Below are 23,755 nucleotides of genomic sequence, written 5' to 3'. Positions count from 1 at the left end.
AATAGTGTAACACGAAACAAATGGATGAAAGTGGTCTGTGTATATTATTCTTAAACTTGTAGCCTACTTAACAAAGCAAGAAATCAAAACAAAGAAAAGCAGCCTATACTAATATCAGCCTATATAATTAAACACGTCGACCATCCTCATTCTCAACCCATATTCCTTCATCGCCATCTCGAATATAGGAGCTAGGCAGATCACCAACTACATCATCAAAGGTCTCAATCGATGGCATTGTAGGAATGAATGGGTGTTGTTCCAGTTCAATATCTTCCATTTCTTCATCATTACACCCTCCTTGGTAGTCTCTTTCCGGGCACCGCACTACCACTGACCATTGATCATCAAGGGGGTCTTGTATGTAGAAAATCTGTTTCACATGGGTAGCTAAGACAAACGGATCATTTAAATGCCCTACCCTATCAAGTTTAACCAAAGTAAACCCAAGTTCGTCTACTTTAACCCCCCTAGCTGACTCCACCCAATCACACATGAAGACAGGTATCCTAAACTTGTAGTAGTCCACCTCCCAAATTTGTTGTATCCTGCCGTAAAAGTCCATATCATCAGTTTTAGGGTTTTTATCCCTTGCACTAGCAACTTGCATTGCATCAGCAACCAAAAAAACCCCGCTATTTTGAACTGATCGTACTTTGTCACGCTCCGAAGTGTTAAAATCAACCCCATTCACATGGTAACCACCAAATGTAGGGACCTCCATTTTTGGTCCACCAGCCAGCCACCTAATGGTTTCAGGAACATCATTATCGGCAAATCTCATTTCATTTGCAACCTACAAATAAATTGACATGTCAAAAGTATGGAACCACACAAGTTTATTGAACTCGAAACTCAAAATTAAATAGACATTATACTACTGCAATGAGGTCGAAGATAAGTTATGTACCCTCTCCTTGAACCAACCAGCAAAGGTAAGGTTCTGTTTGTCCTTCAACCACTTCTTATTTTTTTTGAACCTTGGAAAACTCAACTTTAGGAATTCCATATGCTCTCTGCAATGGAAGAAAACTAAGCAAATCAGCAACAAAACTGAACACGCATAAGGTGATATAGTACAAATGATCGAAAACAAAACATAAGTAAAATTATTACTTACTTGAAATAAGGGATTGCATCTTCAGTGTTCGTGCATACACATAGGTGGGCCATGTCAAGTTGCTTTCTGTCGACAATAATGATGGTGGCGCCTGATAAAGGCTTGCAGCCATTTAAGAGCCCAAGTTTGGTTCTCCAAGGGATCCCAATAGTGGTAGCCTCTCTAGGAAGCATACGTTCTGAGCAAAACTCAACTGCCTCTTCTACAATGTAACACTCTGCAATGCACCCTTCAGGAAATTGTCGATTTCTCACATATCCTTTGAACACTTTCATGTACCTCTCAAAAGGGTACATCCATCTAAAAAATACCGGACCACATAACTCGACTTCCCTAACAAGATGGACAGTTAGGTGAATCATTATGTCAAAAAATGATGGTGGAAAGAACTTCTCAAGCAAGCAAACTGTATCGACCAGGTCTGCTTGCATTTGTTGCAATTTTGAAACGTCGATCACTTTACTGCATATTGCTTTGAAGAATAGGCAAAACCGAATAATTGCGTACCTAACTGGTTTCTCCAAAACTGAACGTAATGCAACAGGGAGAAGAAGTTGCATTATAGTGTGGCAATCATGTGATTTAAGACCAGCAAGTCGTAAATCCTCCATTGACACCAGATTTCGTACATTGGATGAAAACCGAACTGGAACGGTCATATTGAAAAAGGAACTGCAAACAATCTTTCTCTCATCCAGGAACAAGTTCCAACTACCCAAAGGCAACTTGTCCCTTTTTGCAGCAGTTGTAGGCTTCAAATCAGTCCGTATACCCATTTCGACCATGTCCAAACGAGCAGCAGCCCCATCCTTAGTCTTCCCAGAAATGTTCAACAGCGTACCAAGAATAGCATCACAACAATTCTTCTCAATGTGCATCACATCAAGATTATGTCTTACCGGAAGATGTTCCCAGTAATCAAGTTCGAAGAAAACAGACTTTTTTTCCAGCAAGGTCTGTTTTCATCTTCAAGACCCTTATAAGGGGGAGGAGGGTTTTTCTTGCCAAATGGTCGATTTAGACCTTGAACTCTGGTCAACACCTCCTCTCCAGTTAATGGTGTAGGAGCTTCACCCTCCTCTATGGTGTTGTCGAAGGAAGCAGCTTGCTTTCTATAAGGATGATGTCGTGGCAGCCATCGTCGATGCCTCATGAATGCCATTTTTTTAGAGTGCTTCAACCTATAGGGTCTTGTCTGATCAACACATATTGGACAAGCATTGTATCCTTTCACAATGCTTCCCGATAAATTCCCATACGCGGGAAAATCGTTAATTGTCCATAATAGTATCGCCTTCAGTTTAAAATACTCTCCTCTTACAGCATCATATACTCTCTCAACCCCATCCCACAACACTTTCAAATCATCCACTAATGGCTGTAGATAGACGTCAATGTCATTTCCGGGTTGTTTGGGTCCAGAAATTAACATAGTCAACATCATGTACTTCCTCTTCATGCATAACCATGGAGGAAGGTTATAGGTGATAAGTATAACAGGCCAACATGAGTATTTGCTACTTAGAGAACTATGTGGATTAAACCCGTCTGATGAAAGCGCTAATCTAAGGTTCCTACTTTCTAGACCAAAGTCTGGCCATTTTGTGTCAATCATTTTCCAAGTTGGGGAATCGGCTGGATGCCTCATCATTCCATCTTTCTTTCGATCATTGGCATGCCAAGTTAGCTCCTTAGCTGACACTGTCGATTGGAACATCCGTTTGAACCTTGGGATCGGAGGGAAGTACCACAATACCTTCCCCGGAACCCCTTCTTTCTCAGATTTGTCCTTTCCAAGTTTCCACCTTGATTCACCACAAGTTGGACAACTGATCGCATCAGCATGGTGCAATCTGTACAAGATGCAGTCATTTGGACAAGCATGAATCTTTTCATACCCCATCCCCAATGCGGAAAGTGTTCTTTTAGCCTCATAAGTAGACCCTGGTAAGTCATTTCCTTCTGGAAGCAAGAGGCCAATCATAATTAACATATCTGAATAGCACGCATCAGTCATGCCGTGCTTTGCTTTCATATTGAATGTTTGTATCAAACCATTCAACTTGGTTGTCTTGGTACAACCAGGATATAGAGGCTTATCTCCATCTTCTACAAACTGCATAAACTCGTTCGAGTCTTCCGAAATCTCCTCATCCTCACTACCCTCTAACCCTACAGCTTCTACTTGTATGCCTAAATCAGGATTCATTTCGACTGTTTCAGAATCCCCTCTAAGAGCATGCAAGGCAGAAGCAGATGGTTCTCCATGCCACTTCCAATGCTTATAACTAACATCAATACCGTTAAAAAATATATGGTCCTTAATCAGCCCTATACCGCCGAAATCAGTGTTATGGCACTTCAAGCAAGGGCAACATATTTTATTTATGTCCCTTGCATTATCCGATGCAAATTTCAGAAATTCTTCAAGTCCTAACTGAAACTGTAGTGATCTTCTATCAGCCTTCATCCATGACTTATCCATCTTATATAGAGAAACAAATGTATCAATTACAATATTAACATTAGACCTAGCTAGGATCATGCTACATAAACTAGCTAGTGCACACAAACATGTACATTTATGCACATCTGAAATCAAGCAATACAATAAAGCAATTACCTACTTCATGTACATTTAGCACTTCATCAAGCGATACGATAACAGGGGCATTTCACATAGTATAAATCTTTCTAGTTTTACATCATCATATAATTCATACTTAATACTAGCCATGTAATAATTCGACATTGCTCATTTGTAGTCCAGCACAGGAAAAATGAAAAAAAAAAAAAAAACAAAACAAAAAAAAAACAAACTTGTAATGATCATGGAACTCACCAAAAATTGATTTAAGTCAAAGCCAATTCAAACACCACAACTTGTTTCCACCACTTCCAGACTTGTTTAATTCATAATGTCACTGATTTTTCAACTCTGCAAATCATAAGACAGTGTCAATTTGTTTGACGTGTTAAGAGTTTCATTATGTATCCAGCATCAGATCAATAGCAAAGGTGAAAAACCATAACCACAAGGTCCCTAATTTACACGTCCACATGGAAATGGCTACCATCAGATTTTGAGACAAAATACTTGCAGTTCACATGATTATGACAATCCAATACTTACAGTTCATACAAAATACACAAACCCATAGTTGACTTTTCAAAACTTCAATAGGGAATAGCCGAACATTAAGAATTGTTTTACTGTCCAACCATTGGATGGTGAGCAATCCACATAAGAGCCAATGTAAGAGCCAAGATGAAAAATAGAAATGTAAAGCATATTTCGAAAATGACATAACACAGTAAACAGCAAATGCCCACATGGAACCCAAACTATGATTGGGTCAATGCCCACATACAATCACAATTCTAGGTTTGGTTACAATTATGTCAAGAAAGAGACCAAATTCTATAACTTTAATTGGAGAAAGTGAAGGAGTAGTGAAGAAAAAGAGCAGAGCTTTACCTTCGGAATTCAATGACTGTCAATTCAGATTGGCAAATGCTTTCCAGTTAACCCAGGCCAGTACTGAAACAACAACATTATGCTATTTGTCATTCAACTTCAACAAATACCCTAACACTTATAACCTCGCATCCCCAATTCGATTAAAACCCAGAAAAAAAAATTCAAGATTCAAAGGAAATTTCATTTTCAAGCCTGTAAATCCCCAATCCAACAAAAACCCTAAATAGCTGAACAATGAATCTAAGGGCTTACCAGCATAGATAAAGAGCTACTGATTGAGACCCATGAAATTTGCAATGAGGTTTGGATGATTTCGCGATTTAGGTTTGAAACAAAGACTCAGATGTGGAATGAGGATTTCTTCATCTGTCGAAGAGAGATGGGGAATGGACGGAGTATGAGGTTCTTCGATCTGGGTTCTTAGTTATATGATTAGGGTGTTTCGATTTGGCAAGAAATTTGGATTTTCATCAGTTGGAAGGGGGTCTTGTCAGAGCGTTGCGAAGGAAAAGTTTGCTCTCTACCGCTTTAGGTTTTAGTTTTCATAAAGTCGGGGAGAGAATCTCATTAAGTGTTCCAAACTAAGCTACTGCTCGTTGTGCCAAAAAAAAAAAACAGGACAAAAAATCCAAAGCCAATTTACTCCTTTGACGACACAACATATATCTGTCGTCTGAATACAAACAAAAAAAAGAAGCTACGACCGAAAACGAAATCAATTTATCTCCTTTGACGAGACGACAGATAACTGTTGTTTGAAAACAAACTTAATTCTCAAGACCAACTTTGTATGGTATTGTTGATATTCAGACGACAGTTTTTACACTGTCTGTCGTTAAAATATATCAGACGACAGAAACCAACATGTCTGTCGTCTGAGCTCTGTCGTCTGATGAGGTTATTGACATAGTGATAGTTCTTGATTCTATACTTTGTAAATGATTTCTTCGATCGATCCATGAATTGACATCTGCTACTGGCTTGAATGAAGAAGATGATCTGTTGCATTATCATACGAGAGACCATTATTTGCTTAATTTAGTTTTTGTGGTAAGAAACTTTGTGCGCACACACATGCATCTACACAAATTATCTACAAGCTCTCAGCTTTGTTTTGCTTTAATTTTTTTTGCTCAAATGCTTCTACTTTGGGACCATTCACACCATGCACTTTGTTTCACAACTATTCCTTGCCTTAGAAACAGTCCTCTATTTTTAGGCTTCAGCCAAAGAATATAAAAGATGCAAATGAAGAAAATCGTTCATGTGACTGATTAAAGGATTACAAAAATGACATCCTTTTATGCATCAGGGTACTTATGGTATTGCTACTTCTCTCCTGTATTGCTACTTAAACTAGAAATACCAACATTCATCTAACTATGAATATGCCTTTTGCATCAAATTCATTTGCAAAGTATCGAGGGAACCTTTCTTTCCATTTAGCCCACAGACAAAACAAGTGCCCAATAAACATGAGGCATATGCCAGCAATGCTGCAACATTAAGAGTACACGGAACATTACTAGTAGAAATGAAAAAAAAAAATCCTAATTATGGTATCTGGTATAAAAAGATTTAAAAAAAAAACCCTAATTTAGTAGAATAAGAGAATCGATATTGGGGAATGCTTCAAAGTTTTATTCTTCTCTAATTGGAGGTATATATACTTATACAAGTCATTTTTAATAGGAAAAAATCTTCCTATAATTACAGGGTATAAATGACCATAACTATACAAAAGGTCAACTACGTATATAAGGAAACGATCTCTATATAAATAACCATAACTATACAATAGGTCAACTACATAAATAAGGAAAGGATCTCTACAGCAATTCAACACTCCCCCTCAAGCTGGAGCATAAGTTGGAGCATAGTCGATCATGCCCAACTTTGTCGATTGATTTGTCAAACACTGCCCTAGTAAGAACATCTACTAATTGTTCTTCTGAGTATACAAATGGAAAATGAATAATCCTCTTATCCAAATTCTCTTTAATGAAGTGGCGATCAACTTTTACATGCTCAGTCCTGTCATGCTGAACTGGATTATGAGCAATCTCAATAGTAGTTGTATTATCTAATGCAAGTCCATAGGCTTTTGGAGTTTAAAACCTAGTTTCTTTAGAACATTCCAGATCCATAAAATTTCACATACTCCATGCGCCATACCTCAAAATTCTGTTTGTGCACTTGACCTATATAGCAACAACCTTTTACTTCTTACTCCGCCAAGTAACAAGGTTCCCTCCAACAAAGATGAAATATCCAGATGTAGACCTCCGGTTAGTCTTATCACCCGCCCAATCTACATCAGTGTATCCTGAAACTCCTAGCTCATCCTTTTTGGCAAACAACAAGCCTTTACCTGGTGCCATCTTCAAATACCTTAGAATACAATACATTGCATCCATATGCTCTTCGCTAGGACAATGCATGAACTGACTGACCACACTAACAGCATAAGCAATATCAGGTCTAGTATGAGAGAGATAAATTAGTCTTCCTACTAAATGTCGGTACCTCCCTTTATCAGTAAAGACTTGATTAGGGTAAATCGCAAGCTTGTGGTTCATCTCAATTGGTGTCTTAATTGGTTTGCAGTCAAGCATCCCAGTCTCTGTTAATAAATCCAGAACATACTTCCTTTGTGACAACGAAATTTCCCTCTTTGATCTTGCTACTTCAATACCTAGAAAATACTTCAACTGTCCTAAATCCTTCATCTCAAATTCCTTTGAAAGATACCAATGTAGATCTTCCATCTCCTCATATCATCTCTTGTGACAAGTATATCATCAGCATATACTATCAAAGTTGTAAGCTTACCACTATTGCGCTTGATAAACAAGGTATTATCAGAGTTGCTTTGTTTGTATTCAATAAAGAATATTTTGCACCTACCAAATTTTCTTATTAATAAGATAAAGGAATCAGGGCCACACAATTATGATTGGTTGCTCAGCAAATCCACTTGTCAATCATAGTAAATAAAACTTAAATCTCCAGATGTTCATACCTCTATAACACAAATCTCCAGGTATAAATACCTCCCCTACCGACCACTAAAAACTCGACCCCAACCCAATCCACAAATCTCACTACCCATCTCTCCCTTCCATCAACGACGTTGCTTCTGCCGATGTCATCTTCGGCTCTCTGTTGCTTTCTGCTAATATTGCATCAAACAACTCCAAACAAATAAACTAGATCCGCGATATCAAATTAACTGAAAACCCACAAAAATTTTACAAAATCCATCTCAATTCATGCCAAAGGTTATCAACAAAACCAAGTCAAACATAGAAAGCATCAAAATTTAATCTTCTAGCAATCACAAACAATTGGTGTCGTCGACCATCGAGGATTGAGAGTCAAAGAAAGAAAGAGAGACGAAGTCGCAGATTGATTGAAACCTGTGTTGAGACAAGTCTTAGATCGACTTCTTATTTTGCGTTTTGACGCTGATTTAAGGAAAAGAAAAGAAAAAAAAAACAAGGGCAACAGCCCACCCCCGCTGCCCATCCGAGTATGCCTAAGCTGTCTAGCCTCTACCTAGGCTTGCGCCTAGGAGCCCAGCACCTAATAGCTTCGCCCAGGCTAAAATCGGAATGGTAAGCCAGCGCCTAGAGCCTAGGCACTGCCTGGATGGCCACCTAACCCTTTTTTTAGAACATTGTATACATCATATATTTCTTATTTACAATAATCAACTAATATATTAATAAATGAAAAATGTTCTAACCCAGAGACCTGACCTAACAAGTGAAAAGAATCATAATAAAACAGTGAACAGTGTTCTGACCCAGAGACCCATATACCCAATGTGTGAACTTGCTATAAGTGATATGCAACGAGTTTAAAACCATTCTATTCATGCAATCACATACAAGATACGCAAGTCAATCACATAGAAAGGATCTTTAAAAGCACTTAAAAGTATGATTATTAACTAAACTATTACAAGTATGGATACCCATCTGTCCTTAGCTTAGGTTTGTTTAACTCTCACTATTGTCCATAGTGGTTACTTTAAGAATAGAAAAATATTAGGTGAATTGATTCTTAAATCTAGCTCCAATTATATAACAGTATCCTATATATTTTGGCCACCATATAATGCAAACACATTAAAGATATCTATAAAACCATTAAACAAACCATTCATGCATCAAAGTAAAGAAATAAAGGAAGAATATCAATTTGAATTATACTAGACTAGCCTTCCTACAGGCGCGGAAGTGCAGTGCTCGCACACCTCTTCATTCTGATTTTTGAAAAATGGCTGAATGAACTTGCAGTTGTTCCATATATTTATGTAATGAAGCACAATATGCTTGTACTAATACAAATTTTTTTTAAATCAATAACGGCATACATGAACTTTATTTGAAAGAGCATTGATGTTCAACAATTTCTATAATCTAGCAGTTCTAGGAGCTTTGTATCGCAACTTCCTATTATGAACTTCTTGCAAAATACACAATTGACAATATGAAGCATTCAAAATGGAAAACACTGCCTTAACTAAACCCCATCAAATTTTACATATTATGTTCCAAAATAGTAACTACACTCTCATGATCACCATCCTCATTAATTAGTAATGCTTATCTACTCAAATTCAATAACTTAAAGAACCATGTTAGCAAACTCTAATGACCGTCTGTGTGTAGCATTGGATGCCTAGCTCAATGTTTTATGCTTTTCTGCTCAAATTATCCATTTTTACACACCATCCTATACCATTTGAAAATTCATAACTAATTCCAGAAAATTCCATTTTTGGTGATTCTAGTTCTACACGACTCTTTAAGATGTCTACTAAAACTCTTTAGAAGAAACCGACCTCAAAATCCCAGTAGATCAGTACAATTTTGCAAAAGTAAGTGACTGGGTCGAAATTCCAGAAAATCTGAAAATGGCTCAAATCCCTTTCCTTGGCCAAAACTTTTTCTCACCTAATGAAGTTGTGATAAAGTACTACATGAAAACAACAATCATCTTAGCAGCAGTTTCTTTTGTTCATAAAAAGACTCGATTCTTCAAAGCTGAAATAGTACTACATCATCTTAAATTCTCAAGGTCTTTGAAAGACCGATCACAAATAAACTTGTACCTCACACATCACATCACATCACATAAACATATCACGAAAACAACATTAGGGATTAGAAATCTAACCTGTTTTGGCTGAGATTCTACTACAAAACTCGTCTCTTCCACTGCCTGTAAAAACAAAATCATGAAAACCCTTTCAATGACCTACCCAAATCAACAAAATCTTAATCTCGATCAAAATCAAAATCAAAACCAAAACCAAAACCAAAAACAATTCCCTACTTCTTCATATCTCTATAATCCTAAACCAAAATTAATTCCAGAGCCTGCTTAAATCCAACTCTGAAACTCTAGAACAAAGAACCACGCAGGACCAAAATCAATTCCAGAGCCCACTCAAATCCAACTCCGAAATTCTAGAACAAAGAACCATGCAGGAATGAAAAGAAACAGAAATCAAAAGGAAGAAAATAAAACCTAGCCTTGATATCTTCGTCTCCTCTCGATTCCTCTTTCCTTTCTTCCCTCTTTTGTAGTATGTTCTCTTCAAACAGTACATGAACTAAGGTCACTGTGAATTAAGGTTTCTCACTTTACACTAATTACACTTCGGTACCTGGACTATAAAACTCGACACACTTTTGGTACACACTGTTAGTTGGCATGCCACATGGCATATTTTCAAGGGTAAAGTTGCCTCTTGACTATCCACCTTTGAAAAGTCTTTTTTTTTTTTAATAAAAAGAAGAAAAAAAAAGTGGGGGTGTGATCTTGACCATAGATCCACACTTGGGAAGTCTTTTTTTCTTTTAAATAAAAAAGAAAAGAAAACTTCTTGGGGTTGGTTTTCTATGTCGAGAAATCATGGATCGAAGATCTTTGGAATGACGGTCTCTGCCTTTTGGAGGAGGTCGGTGGGTGACTGAGCGGTGTTGCAGGGGTCGGCGACGTAGAAGCTAAGCCCCAACTTGGTCTGAAGGAAGAGAAATCTTTATCGATCGGGAGCACATTGAGGTCACGATCCATTGCATCAAAGATAAACCACTTTGTCGCATCTCCCTCATTGGTGAACACCCGAACGCATATGATCCCAAGATTAACCTTTATCTTATTTATCATCCTCAGTGATTTGAATGAATAATCCATGGCTTGGATCATGTAAAACTCACAAGCAATTTAGATTTGAAGTTACCGAGGATGGGGTAGTTAATGGTGTAAGTGAACAATATATATATATATATATATATATATATATAATTATATATATATATATATGGAAATACATGAAAGATGTCAGAGATTACAATATTACAAGGGGCCGGGAGCCTCAAATCTTAAGTACCCATAAGTCCACGACTATACATAACATCACCACAAACATAATTCTTTCAGTCTATTTTTATGCTATAAATTACTGTAATACCCAGGAAATTCGTTATTATTTTCTGAGGATTTTCTAGAATTAATTCAGTGGTTGTTGGTACGAGTGCGTGGTTCGGGAATGGAGTGGAATTAATTTCAGACGAATAATTATTCAGGAAACGTCAAAGTGCGCAAAGGTTGACTTTTTATACATTGGGTTTCTCCAAAAACTTCCTTCACAAAAGTCGTAGTGCGCGTCGATATGAGTTCGTGGATATGTGGAATGTGAAAATCGGAGTTCATATGAAGAAGTTATGGCCATTGGAAAAAGTTTCCTTTTTGGTTAAATAGGAAAAATTCCCAAAAAAAAATTAGAAAAACCCTAAAGCCGAGCTTTTCCGAGCAGCCGATTTCATCTGGTTATTTCTCTGTCGTCCGGCCACCGTTGGCCACGCCACAGATTGGGTTCGCTTCGTCTCTCCTCCCTCTACATGTCTGTGGTTGTATCATCGCTCGATTCGAGCTGTAGAAGGTGCAGCAAGGCGAGGAACATCTGTGGCGGCGCAGCATCTAAGGCTCATCGGAACTCACGTTTTCGGCCACCTCAAGCGACAATTCTTAGGGGTTTTTGGAGGCCAGAGGATGTAGAAGTTTTTCCCCAAGGTGGCTTGCAACGATTCAAAGTGTGGAGGTCGAATCTTGAAGATTGAGATTCTAGGGTTCATCGAGCTTAAGAGCTTTCGAGGTAAATTCCGGCCATATGGCTTCGATGCAGACTTTGTGCTAGTTATGAATGTTGATGTACATGTTGAGAGGAAGAGTTTTGCATAGGTCTTGCCGCCCAATTCAGAGTTAGGTGGCGGTGCTGCCACCACCTGTGGCGGCGTTTTCCAGGGCCAGTTTTTGTTCCTAATTTTGATATACTTGTCCATAAGAGTATTTCGATATACAACACTTAATTTTTGGAGATCGTATGAGCATGTTAGGGTTTTCGTGATTTCGAACGGTTCGGTTTTCGATCCGTGTGGATTCGATTGTTTGATCGACTTGTAGCTTTGGTATAGCAATCGTAGAAGTATTCCAAAGACTTTGGGTGGTCTCGGATGAGGTTTCCCTCAATTGGCGATACTTTTGAGAATTTTAGTTCAAAACGGGGGTTTCAGATTTTAATCACTTGTGATTTGTGTACTAAGTTGAGACCGTATGTGATTCGGTACTTGACAAAGTATTCTTGAATGGATATTTTGTGGTGTTGCTACTCTATTCTGCATAGATGATACGTTAAAAGTAAGCGCGCAATTTAACTCTGAAAATGTCATCGTTAGTATATGGTAAATAGGGATCGTTCTAACCGAGGATTGAGGGTACACCTGTAATTGCAAAAACAACTGAAGAATTAAAATAAGTATAAAGTATTATTTACAAAAATCAAACAAACACAAGGGGGTTTTAGGATTATTAAATTAAAAATTAAATAAAGAAAATAAAGAAAATGTAAAAACATATATACACGGGTGGAACGCAAGAAATAAAGATCAAAACCACAATCATATGCAAGAAATCCAATCACAATTCTTATAGTTGATTTTCTATGTCATGAGAAAGAAGTTGATCATGTGAAACGTTAGAAAGCAAACGATTTCCCATTTTTTACTTTCCTTGAATAATTGATCTAAGTGAAAGCACCTAAATCAATCCTATTGAACATGCAATCGTAGTCTAGAAAGCTAGCTACTCAAGAACACATTCAATGCATAAAGAACAAAGAAAGGATGTCAACCAAAGTGCACAACCTAGTTATGAATAAGTTCACCTATTTGCAATCCTCCTTAATTGATTTCGACTTTTGTTCAAAGCCTTTACTACTTAAATCTAGCTCCAATTACATGCATATATCCTAAGTTGGCCACCAAAGAACACATACATATAAAAGTTTTTTGTAATCCAAAATCAATCAAACAATCTCACATAAGCAACATATAAATCAACATAAAGAAATCACAACTTTATTTCAAAACATATAAACGGGCTTTAAACTTTGCCCTTAACGTCATGTTGACTAAAATTCATAACTCTACGAATCAAACAAAGGAAAACAAAAGAAAGTATGAAATACACTGTGAAAGATGGATGACATAGCCTTGAGACGAAGAACTCGAAGATCCTTGAAAGCAAGCAATCTTCTAGGGAAGACCCAAGGGTGGATGGCGGATAGGATCTTGATGTATTGCATGACTTCTTCTCCTCCTTGGTTGAGACGCAGAGCTTCTGAAGACTAGAGAATGGAGAGAATTTTTCTGATGTTTATTTTCTGAGTGAGAGAGGTGTGTTGTGGTGTGGTCTAAAATGTCTAGAGAGGAGGCTATATATAGGGGAAGGCAATACTTCATAAATTTAATTTCCAAAGAATTTTCTGGTTGCACCACACAGCTTTGACCAATCACGTAGCGCCACGTCAGCTCTGTTGTATCATCCAACCAATCAAAAAGCTCCAAAATCAATCCCTAATATTTTTTGGCTGATTTTCCCATGATTTAATCTGATTTTATTCATAATTTTCGGCCAAATATCTAGGCATGAACCTAGACAATGTATCCGGACACATTTTGGACATTTTCTCCCGTAAATCTTTCCATGGCTTTATCCTTAATATCCTCCCCTTGATTTTCTCTTCATTTTCACATTAAAATTGCAGATTTTATTCTCTAATTTCAGCCAACAAATCTTGAGGGAATTAAGGAACGAATCTGGACTTGTTTTGAGCCTTTTCCTGTTGCACAATCCCATGAAACTCTCCCAAGATTTTCTCAACGTAATCTCCTTGATTTTCACATTATCTCCATCATTTCCCATGCAAAAATCAGATTTAATCTCCCATAATATCTTCAAGCCATGTGGTCTCCTAATGCCTTTAGGTTTCCTAGCCTCATCAGGATTCCTGCGTTGACTGGGATTCCTAGTTAGACCAGGAAAACTCCATTTCTGCATTTCATCTCATTTCTTTGTCATTTATTCCAATGTACCTAGAAAATAAAAACTGAATTAAAATTTATTTATTTAAGGAAATAACTAAGTAAAGTATGAGGAAATAACTATTAAAACATCGCATTAAAATGCTCCTATCAATAGAAGACGCAACAGGATTCAGTAATCTCACAGTGTTCATTTACGAACGGAGCTACCTTTATCTTTTTGGGAGTTATTTAATTAACTGCAAACTATAGTTGGTATTAGTGGCATTCCTGAGTGAATGACTACATATATATATTTACGTGAAATATGTATATTCTTATGGGTTGATGGGTGATTTAAACAATATGTATGGAATGCCCTGGAAATTCGTATTTATTTTCTGAGGATTTTTTGGAATTAATTTTATGTTTATTGGACGGTTTCGTGGCTCGTGGACGGAGCAGAAGTGTTTCGGATGAATTTTTATTTGAAGTGCTCGTTTTAGGGGGGTTACGAAGTTTGACTTTTTATACGTTTAGATTCTGTGAGAATTTCCTTCACGAAAGTTGTAGAGCACGTCGATACGAGTTCGTGGACATGTGGAACGCGAAAATCGGAGTTCGTATGAAGAAGTTATGGCCGTTGGAAAAAGTTTTCATTTTGGTTAAATAGGAAAAAAAATCAGAAGTTTCCGAAAAGGGAAACTTTTTCTCTCTTCGGTCCCGAGCCCAGTTTCGCCCTCTCCCTTCGCCGGCCAATTTCTTCACCGTCCGGCCACCAATAGACGCGATTCCAAAGGGATTCCTGCTCGCCTCAGTCCCCTCTACACGTCTGTGGTGATGATTCGTCGTGGGAAGCACCGTGCACGACGCTACAAGGCCGAGAAGTCGCACGGTGGAGCTGCAGATCGGAGATCACGTTTCCGGCCACCATAGCCGGTGATCCTTGGGGGCTTTTGAAGCCCAAAGGACGTAGATACTCTCCATAAAACGGCTTGCAACGATTCAACCTGTGGAGCTCGAATTTGGAAGATTGGGAATCTAGGGTTCATCGGTTTTCAAAACTTGCGAGGTAAATTCATGCCAAATGGCTTTGATTCAAACTTTGTGCTAGTTATGAATGTTTCAATTGGAGTTGAGATGAAGAACTGTTATGTTGTGAGTTTTGCCAAATTCCGACTTTGGGCCGGTGGCGGTGCCGCCACTGTGGTGGTGTTTTCCGGCGGTTTCTAGCCACCTCAGGGACAGTTTCTATTCCTGATTGTGATCTACTCGTCGATACGAGCATTTCAATATATAGTTTGAAATTTTTGGAGATCGTATGAGCATGTTAGGGTTTTAGGGCTTTCGATTCGTTTCGGTTTTTGATTCATGAGGATTTGGCCGTTCGATCGACTTGTAGTTTTGATTTATTGATCGTAGAAGTGTTCCGAAGACGTTGGATGGTCTTGGATGAGGATCCGACTGTTGGATCGTCGTATAATTGTGTTTTGTGAATTGTGTGCTTTGTGTTGTATTGAGTGTGACCTTGATGTGATTAGGTGATTTACGGAATTGTGTGAGCGGAGTATGGATGATTTTTTGCTTGTCTTAGTTTTGTGTGAAGACGCAGCAGGATTTGGAGGTGAGTAAATCTCACGGTGTTTCGGTTGATAATTAGTTATGTTTTATTTTAGTAGATATAATTGTTAGCATGAGAAATCGTATCTATCAAATGAAATTATTTGTTTTAAAATATATGAACTTGATCGACAACGGTTCATGGGTAAGTTAAAACAATGTTTTGATATAAAATGATTTTTGAGAAGTATAATTTATGAACTATAGTTGGTAGTAGTGGTCATTCCTGCGTGAATGACTACGTGTGTGTATATATATATATATATATATATATATTTACGTGGAATATATATATTGGATGGTGTGGCATTGAGTGAAGAAATAATGGTGACTTTATTTGGATTATTATTTCGAGCATTGATTTATGTCGGAAATTGTTGTGATGCAAATAATATTTGTGAGTGAGTTCATATATTGTTTTGGGGTATGACTTTTCGGAAAACAATATGTTGTGGGAAATGGTATTTCTGTTGTTTTGAAAAGTGTTTGAAGATGTGGGAGTCACAGGTTGTGATTTCTCCTTTTGGTGATTTGAGTAACGTTTTGGGTCCAGTGTGACTCGTTTCAATGTTTTGATCTAAGGGTCAGGTTGACCTAAGGATCCGGGGTCGCAGGTTGTGACCTCACGCAAATCGTAAGATTGAACCTTGGCCAAGGTGACAGGTTACGATTCAGTTAGAGCTCTAGTCTGTCTGCCAACGTGTCCAGGTTGGACCGGATTTTCATATTGATTTGTTAGGTTAACATTTCTTATGATTTTGTCACGGGGTGACTTGTAATTGTCCTTTTGGTAAAAGGTGTTGAGTTTTGGAAGGATTCATTAGCGTGAGTTGTTGATTTCTTTAATTAATTTCATTTTTCATTTCTATGGTTTGGTTTCCTTATTTCTTTTTCTTTTTCATTTGAATTGTGTGATTTTAGGTGATCTCCTGAACTAAATTATATGCAGGGATTACCGCCTTTTGAATTGTTTGTTTGAGTGTAAATTCCTGAACTAAACTTTATGCAGGGATTTATATGATTTCTATTGTTTGTTTTTAATGTGATCTCCTGAACTAAGTTTCTATGCAGGAATTACTAATTTTACTTAATTCAATTGTCAGTGCGGTTGTGGTTTGAGATTTGTCGTTGAGATGGAAAATGATTTGAAACGTCACTAAGGTGACAATTACTTTTGTTGAGACAAATAAAGGTTGATTTTGTAGTTCGTTGTGTTTTAAAATGTTTAAAACATAATTGAGTTTACTTGTTTAGTTGAAATATTGTGAAATTGGATGCATGAGTCGAGAGTCAGAGCATGTTGATTTTGATATGAGTTAAATTATGTGAGCATGATATGATATGATATGAACTTGATGTTTGGTTGTGTTGTGGAGTTAAATGTTGTTGCTTTAATTTATCTCACGAGTTGAGAAATTATAAGCATGAATGACGTGAGTCATTTTAATTGAGTTTACTCATACGGGCTTAAAAAGCTTACCGAGATTGTTTTGTTCAACCCAGTGCACTATTCTATGGTGTAGGGTTTATTGTGCAGGTTAGAATATCGATTAATCGTCGTCGATGCTGAGGGGTACGTTCAGTAACGTGGACGTCGAAGGGTAATCTTAGTTTTAAGTCTTCCGCTGTGTAGTGAGTTGTGGTGGGTGTGTTTACTTATTGAATTGTCATTCAGTTTAATTTATAAACTATCTGTAATGTAATATGTGACTCTAAAGAACGAGTCGATATTAACATTGTGAGCTCAGTTCATTTAGTTGCTTAATTTAAATGAAAAATTTTCTATGTGTTTTTCTTGTGCTTGTTAAGTTATCGCGGTTCGGATTTCGAATATCTTTATTCAAAATTCGGGGCGTGACAATGTATGACGGGTTTCATTCTATAGTTTTAAGGCTTGACTTTTCGAGAGACAATGGGTTAGGAATTGGGAATTTCTATTGTTTTGAAAAGTATTAAGATTTTGTGTGAGTTACTTTAACGAGAGTTGAAATGTTTTGATCAGACGACCGGGGGTCTGAAGATCTGAGAGTCACGGGTTGTGATTTCTCCTTTTGAGTTGATTTAACATTTTGGGTCCAGAGTGACTTGCTTAATATTTTGAATCTGATGACCGGGGGTCTGAGGATTCGGAGGTCACAAGGTGACATCTCCTTTTGATTTGGTTTAACATTTTGGGTCCAGAGCGACTTGCTTAATGTTTTGATCTGACGACCGGGGAAGTCTGATGATTGGGGGTCACAGGTGGTGAAATCTCTTTTGAGGGTTGAGTAACATGTTGGCCCTCAGTGACTGCTTTTAAATGTTTTGATCTGAAGGTCGGGGACCTGAGGATCCGGGGTTGCTGCAAGTGACCTCAGGCATATATATCAGGAACTACGCCTTTGGCCGGGCGAGTGGTTACGATCAATTAGCTCTTTAGTCTATTGTCATTGTATTCATGGGGAGTAGCGGGGAGCTGCTTGATGCTCATGGGTACGCGTTTTAAAAGAGAGCTTCGGGGATTCTTTCTTTTAAATGTCCAGGGTGGATTTGTTTATATCATATATAATTGTCAGAGTTTCAATTAATATGATTTTGTCACCGGGTGACTTTTGTTGTTTCTTTGGGGGAAAGACATATTTAATTGTCAGAGTTTCAATCAATATGATTTTGTCACGGGGTAACTTTTGTTGTTTCTTTGGGAGAAAGAAATATTTAATTGTCAGAGTTTCAATTAATATGATTTTGTCATGGGTGACTTTTGTTGTTTCTTTGGGGAAAGACATATTTAATTGTCAAAGTTTCAACTAATATGATTTTGTCACGGGGTGACTTTTGATATTTTCTTTTGGGAAAAAAAATATTGTTTTGGGAAGCATGGTATGTGTTCCTTTTTCTCGAGTTGAAAGGCTTTCCTCGTTTTGGTGAGAGTTGGGTGGGTTATGTTTTGAGTTACTCATACGAGCTTTCATGAGCTTACCGAGTTTGTTGTGTGGCAACCCGGTGCACTATTCGATGGTGTAGGGGTTAATCCTGCAGGTCAGGGTAATCGTGGCTGAAGTTAGTTCTGATAGTTGCAGCTTTACGGTAGAAAGCCAATTTTGTGACTTTACCGTTATTAAGACTTCCGCTTGTAGTAAGCTCTGAGGAGCATTTACTTATTATTTTGTTGTGGCAATTTAATTCATAAACTTGTGTAATTTATGACTCTGCGGAGCGAGTATATATTGACATTGAGGGTTCAGGACATCAGTATGTACTTGGTTTAAAAGGAAAAAGTTTTCCAAGTACTTTGTATTGATGGTTGAACCATTACGGATGTATAATTATGAGATTATATATTGATTTTTAAGTGTGTTTAAAAATAGGGGCATGACAATTACCGAGCTCCAAAATTACCTTATCATAAGCATCTCCTCCAAATTTGTGCCTAAATGAGGATAGATCCGGCAGTGCCTAGCATTGAAGTTTAGCCCCATCATGAGTCACCACCGAATCGATGGCATATCTATTATCCTTGCTCGAGTTTATCGTTGTGACATTCCTAAAATTTAACAATTCGTAAGTTTCTGACTCAAAGTCAGAACCTTTAATCTCATTGACTCATCATCTTTCCCAGATTAGCCAGAATTCAAACCAAATCAAACAAGGTACACTTCGGCGCCGGTGCTGGTGCTGTCGAACTCTAGGAAGAGGATGGACCAGGCAGGGAAGAAGTATGTGAAGCAGGTGACTGGGCGGCACAACGACACCGAGAGAGAGAGAGTGAAAATACCATACTACCCTTTAAAAAATGAAAAATGACATAAGGTTAACGGTGTTATTCTGCAGGTACAATAATTGGGACGGGTTTTATAGTCTAGGTACCGAAGCATAATTAGTGTAAAGTGATGAACTTTAATTCCCAGTGACCTTTAGTTCATGCACAGTTCGAAAAATTAAGCCTTCTCTTCATTCACTTTCTCATTTCGATCTTCCCTTATAACTCTAGGAATCACAACTTTCCTTATTTGAACCCTCCTTCTCAATTCAGATTTCCTCTTCATTTTGTGAATGCTTTTCCTTTTCATTTTAGGGATCAATTCCTAAATTTTTTTGGATTCCATTTTGTCATCTTCATGTGTTGCGCAAGCTTGCTTTTCTAAATCAAATCAAGATTAATTTTACTAGTTATGCACTATTTTCTTTCCTTCCTTCCTTTGCCTCGTCAAAACCTACAAAAGATAAAAAGAAGAATAAATTTCAGTTTAGTACCCTGTGGTTTGGGGGTAACATCATGCCAGTCCTTGCTTTTTCAATTTGATCAGAAAGACCACTGTGCTTTCAATTTCAATCAGCCATGCCCAAATTTTACTATTCCCTCCAATTTGAACGTTAACTTTGACTGGATTGACAAAGTAAAATTTGGACGGAACAGTAAAATTTGGGCACGGCTGATTGAAATTAAAAGAGCAGGGACTGACATGATGTTACCCCCAAACCACAGAGTACTAAACTGAAATTAATCCTAAAAAGAAAGTAAATCCAACGAAATCAAGGAACTTACATGAAAAAATATAAGAAATAGATACTAAAATATACACATTTTATGCTCCTATCAAGCACCACCATAACTTAAAAATCATGAATTAACCTATAGGGAGACAAAAATAAAAATTGAGAAAAGTAATAAGTAGAGAAAGAGATAAGTAATTGAAGCTAAACAACAGATAATCTCTACCTAGGGTTGAAGGTAGAGCAAGAGCCAACTCTCAACATTTCAACGAAGTGGGCATGCTTAGCAGAGAAAAATAATTCTTATATATATAGTTTAATTTCTATAACATTTAGTTAATTAGTTAAATCTTATACTTACTTTGATAATAAAGAGAAACTCATTGATTAAGCATAAACTTAACTCATTCATAGACAAAATCTCGTTACTTAATCATACACTAGCACTTTTGGTCACTCGTCCACGATAATGTCAAGAAGCAAGGTTAGTCGATGAGACTCTAGTTTTGTTTCTTTAGTGAAGGATGGAGTTTCGCCACCTTCCCTATCTGATTTTTTTTGGTTACTAATTGGGATATATTTGTCATAGCCCTTATTTTTTACATGTTTGTTTCAAAAAGTTACAAATATTTATATTCTAATATTATCCTAAAAAATTACATGAGCTTTCCATAATTTTATTTTTGCATCAACAAGAAAACAATTCTATTATTCAATATATATGTACATGGATAGAACTCCAATTGTTGTATAGCAATGCTTGGAAGTAATGATCAAAATATACTAACTAATCATTAGTTTTAGTTTATTCAATATACTTTGTTGATGTGATCATGAAAGTGATCTTTCCATGTTGGTGATGGTGGAGGAGACCAAAATAAGTCACAAAGAAACGATTTTAAATGCTTTATAAACTCCTTGTGTTGTTCCAGGTTCACAGCATGTCCAGCCTTTTTAATAATCACTAGTTGACCGTGTTTCCCAATATGCCTATACATACATAGAAAGACCAAAAGAAACATGCATAACTAACATGATTTCAATAAAGAAATAACATTCCATGTATTTGGAAGAATGACTAATCATTTACATACCTTTTTAATCTGTAACCTAGTTCCAAAGGGAATATTTGATCTTGCTCTCCCCATATTATTAATGTGGGCTGTTGAATAACAAGTTAACAAAATATCCAATAATTACTTCATACACTAATGTACTAAAATATAGAGAAGAAAAAAAAAATTGGAGATCCATATATGTATGTTGTAAAGTTGACATAGATATCTTCAATATATGCAGAATGCACTAAAAAGAGTTAATTTCATTTTATCTCCTTGATTTACACGTACTTTACACCATTCGTGCCCATGCAATTTTAATTTCTTCATAGGTGTCCATATATTTACCAATTTTAATCATATTGTTTAGCCATCAACTTTTTTATCAATTACGTACTTTGTTAAATTCTAACATGACTCTAGTTGAGTGCTTTTATGAATACATGTGTTTGATAGGCATGCACAATTAGATTATAGTAGACTAGTATTTTTACAGAAGTACATAGACATATGGTTAAAAGATAGAGAAAATTGATTAAAATTGGTGATCATAGGAGTATCCTTGATGAAACTAAAAGTGCAGACACATAAATAATTTAAGGTCTAAAAGACAGAAAGGTAAACTGGAATTTACCTTCAAGGTAATTTATATAACTTTGATGAATGGCGAACTATATCATATTACACTCTAGTTGATTACGCAAGATAAAAAAAAATTTATGAGAAAAGGATGTATAACATACTTACCTGTGTGATCTTGGGTAAATTAGACAGTTTTCGGTTCGCTAATATTGCCCCAATCAACTCTCTCTTCTCGTCAACATAGTTCGTACACATTACCTGTCAAAAATTAATAATAAAATAAAATAATAAAGACACAAAAGATCATTAATATAACATGTCATAGTGTAGCTAGGTTAAGCATTTGTGTACCAAGATGTAGAGGAGATCATTGTGATCAAGGTTTTTTTTTTTCTTTTTCTTTTTTTAAAGAGGACCAAAGGATTTCAGTCCTACCCCCATGGTGACTCGAACCCAGGACCTTGATCTTAGTAGTGGGTGCTCTAACCACTGAGCTAACACCACATCTTAGGTAGTGGGTGATCAAGGTTCTTCTTAATCTCCAAATTATGAAGACTCAAATACTCTATCGTATTTAGAAAATTGCTTGCTTTATTTTCTTTTTTTTAAATAGAGGTTAATTGCATTAGATGACCAGCCAAAAAGTCAGAGTCTAACATACACTTAGAGACGGAAAAATGGCGGCGAAAAATAAAGGTTTTGTATGTTGACTGATTAAGAAGACATTATAAATTGATGATAATTTGAAGTTTTGTGTGAATCTATGAATTTTATAGCTATTGGTATGTGGAAATTTGTAAAAGTGAAACAATATCTTGACATTGTCTCTTAAGTAGGAAAGGGATGAAAGGGGAAGGACACGAAAAAAATTTATGGATGTGTATTAAACAATTGACATTGTGTATATATAATTGCTCTAGCATTATACACACACACACACATATATATATATATATACACACTAAAAATGTGGACACGTCAAATCTCCAATTAATTCAAAATTAAGACAGATTTCATGCTGACATTGATTAATTGCTTACTTACATTAATAAAATCGGTGAGGAAAAAAGAAGGGACGGCCTTAGCAGGCTTGAAGAATGAATATCGCATTAGTTCCTTCAATTTTTGAGGTGTTTGTGGTAACAAAATACTTGAAGCCTCCTCTAAATTAGAAACATTAAACAGTCCATTTTCCATATCTTTCTCCTCCATGCAAACTCCAGCACAACACAATACCAACTTTTCTACCATCTCCGGACATTGCACCGCTATACTATACCCCACAAATCCACCATAACTTATCCCAACAACGCTTGTCTTTTCAACCCTATGGGCCTGCATCAACTTAATTACACATGTAGCCTGGAACAAATCAGTTCGTTCTTGGCTGGACGTGTAAGAGTTTCCAAAGAAAACAAGATCGGGCACGTAGACGTTAAAATGAGAGGTGAAATGACGAATGTGCTCACCGTACTGCCACATTGCATTGGCTCCGAACCCATGAATCAAGATGATGTTGGGTTTGAATGGTTTATGAATCTTAGGCACCCAACAATGCATGTTCGTGTCATCACCATCACCTAGATCAGTTATCACAGACCGAAGACCAGCATTGACAAAATAATGGCGGTAAAACCAATCTATTGAAGCCGTCAAACTGAAGCATTTGGGAAACTTGAGATGATGAAACATATTAGTTTCTCAACAATATTGAGCCTTTCACGATTACAAGACCTTGATTGATAGATTGATCAATATTCTTCTCGAATCGATCACATTTATTAATTGATCTGCTAGAATTAACGGCATTGGTACTAAGACAAATTAAGTTAGGAAGGCAAGGACAAAGACTGGTATATAGGCACAAACTAGATACGCCTAACAGATATCAAAACAAGCTTAAATTTCGGCCTAACATATAGTAATATGTAATTTGTAAACACGAAAAAGAAAAGAAAAAAGATTAAAATTAGAAACTTTTGCTTGTTTGTCTAGTTAGTTGATCACCGATTTGTTCAAAATATCCAGAATAAGCTATAGCTAT

At 36.8% G+C, this 23,755-nt stretch overlaps 3 protein-coding genes and 1 long non-coding RNA gene across 4 annotated transcripts; all 4 read right to left on the bottom strand.

The window, feature by feature from the left end:
* Positions 1-127: 127 nt before the first annotated feature.
* LOC112171133 lies at positions 128-1,998 on the bottom strand. The gene is made up of 3 exons (XM_024308362.1): positions 1,121-1,998; positions 911-1,016; positions 128-796 (listed from the first exon to the last, which is right to left on the bottom strand). Exons 1-3 carry the CDS (start codon positions 1,996-1,998, stop codon positions 128-130), a joined length of 1,653 nt encoding a protein of 550 aa, XP_024164130.1.
* A 17-nt stretch (positions 1,999-2,015) lies between these two features.
* Positions 2,016-3,605, bottom strand: LOC112171132. The gene has a single exon (XM_024308361.1). It carries the CDS (start codon positions 3,603-3,605, stop codon positions 2,016-2,018), a length of 1,590 nt encoding a protein of 529 aa, XP_024164129.1.
* A 358-nt stretch (positions 3,606-3,963) lies between these two features.
* On the bottom strand, positions 3,964-4,972 carry LOC121049828. Its single transcript, XR_005801424.1, has 3 exons — positions 4,854-4,972; positions 4,599-4,661; positions 3,964-4,058 (listed from the first exon to the last, which is right to left on the bottom strand). It is a non-coding gene; the product is annotated as an uncharacterized LOC121049828 (long non-coding RNA).
* Positions 4,973-20,730: 15,758 nt separating this feature from the next.
* LOC112169345 (monoacylglycerol lipase ABHD6) lies at positions 20,731-23,518 on the bottom strand. Its single transcript, XM_024306359.2, has 4 exons — positions 22,756-23,518; positions 21,877-21,969; positions 21,166-21,233; positions 20,731-21,061 (listed from the first exon to the last, which is right to left on the bottom strand). The coding sequence occupies exons 1-4, from the start codon at positions 23,401-23,403 to the stop codon at positions 20,881-20,883; spliced, it is 990 nt and encodes a 329-aa protein (XP_024162127.1). The 5' UTR covers positions 23,404-23,518; the 3' UTR covers positions 20,731-20,880.
* Between the last annotated feature and the right edge of the window lie 237 nt (positions 23,519-23,755).

The sequence above is a fragment of the Rosa chinensis genome, chromosome 6 (assembly GCF_002994745.2).
Source record: "Rosa chinensis cultivar Old Blush chromosome 6, RchiOBHm-V2, whole genome shotgun sequence".
Lineage (NCBI taxonomy): Eukaryota > Viridiplantae > Streptophyta > Magnoliopsida > Rosales > Rosaceae > Rosa > Rosa chinensis.
Note: the sequence above shows the minus strand (reverse complement) of the source record. Positions and strands in the feature narration are given on the sequence as shown.

What these genes read in the sequence shown, in the direction of transcription:
- LOC112171133 (XM_024308362.1), bottom strand. Translation starts at nt 1,998, where the DNA reads ATGCACATTGAGAAGAATTGTTGTGATGCTATTCTTGGTACGCTGTTG. An exon ending in GATGCAATCCCTTATTTCAA is followed by an intron (nt 1,017 to 1,120) that starts GTAAGTAATAAT and finishes CTTCCATTGCAG; the next exon opens with AGAGCATATGGAATTCCTAA. An exon ending in CTGGTTGGTTCAAGGAGAGG is followed by an intron (nt 797 to 910) that starts GTACATAACTTA and finishes ATTTATTTGTAG; the next exon opens with GTTGCAAATGAAATGAGATT.
- LOC112171132 (XM_024308361.1), bottom strand. Translation starts at nt 3,605, where the DNA reads ATGGATAAGTCATGGATGAAGGCTGATAGAAGATCACTACAGTTTCAG.
- LOC112169345 (XM_024306359.2), bottom strand. Translation starts at nt 23,403, where the DNA reads ATGTTTCATCATCTCAAGTTTCCCAAATGCTTCAGTTTGACGGCTTCA. An exon ending in ATTTACCCAAGATCACACAG is followed by an intron (nt 21,234 to 21,876) that starts GTAAGTATGTTA and finishes GTTATTCAACAG; the next exon opens with CCCACATTAATAATATGGGG. An exon ending in CTAGGTTACAGATTAAAAAG is followed by an intron (nt 21,062 to 21,165) that starts GTATGTAAATGA and finishes ATGTATGTATAG; the next exon opens with GCATATTGGGAAACACGGTC.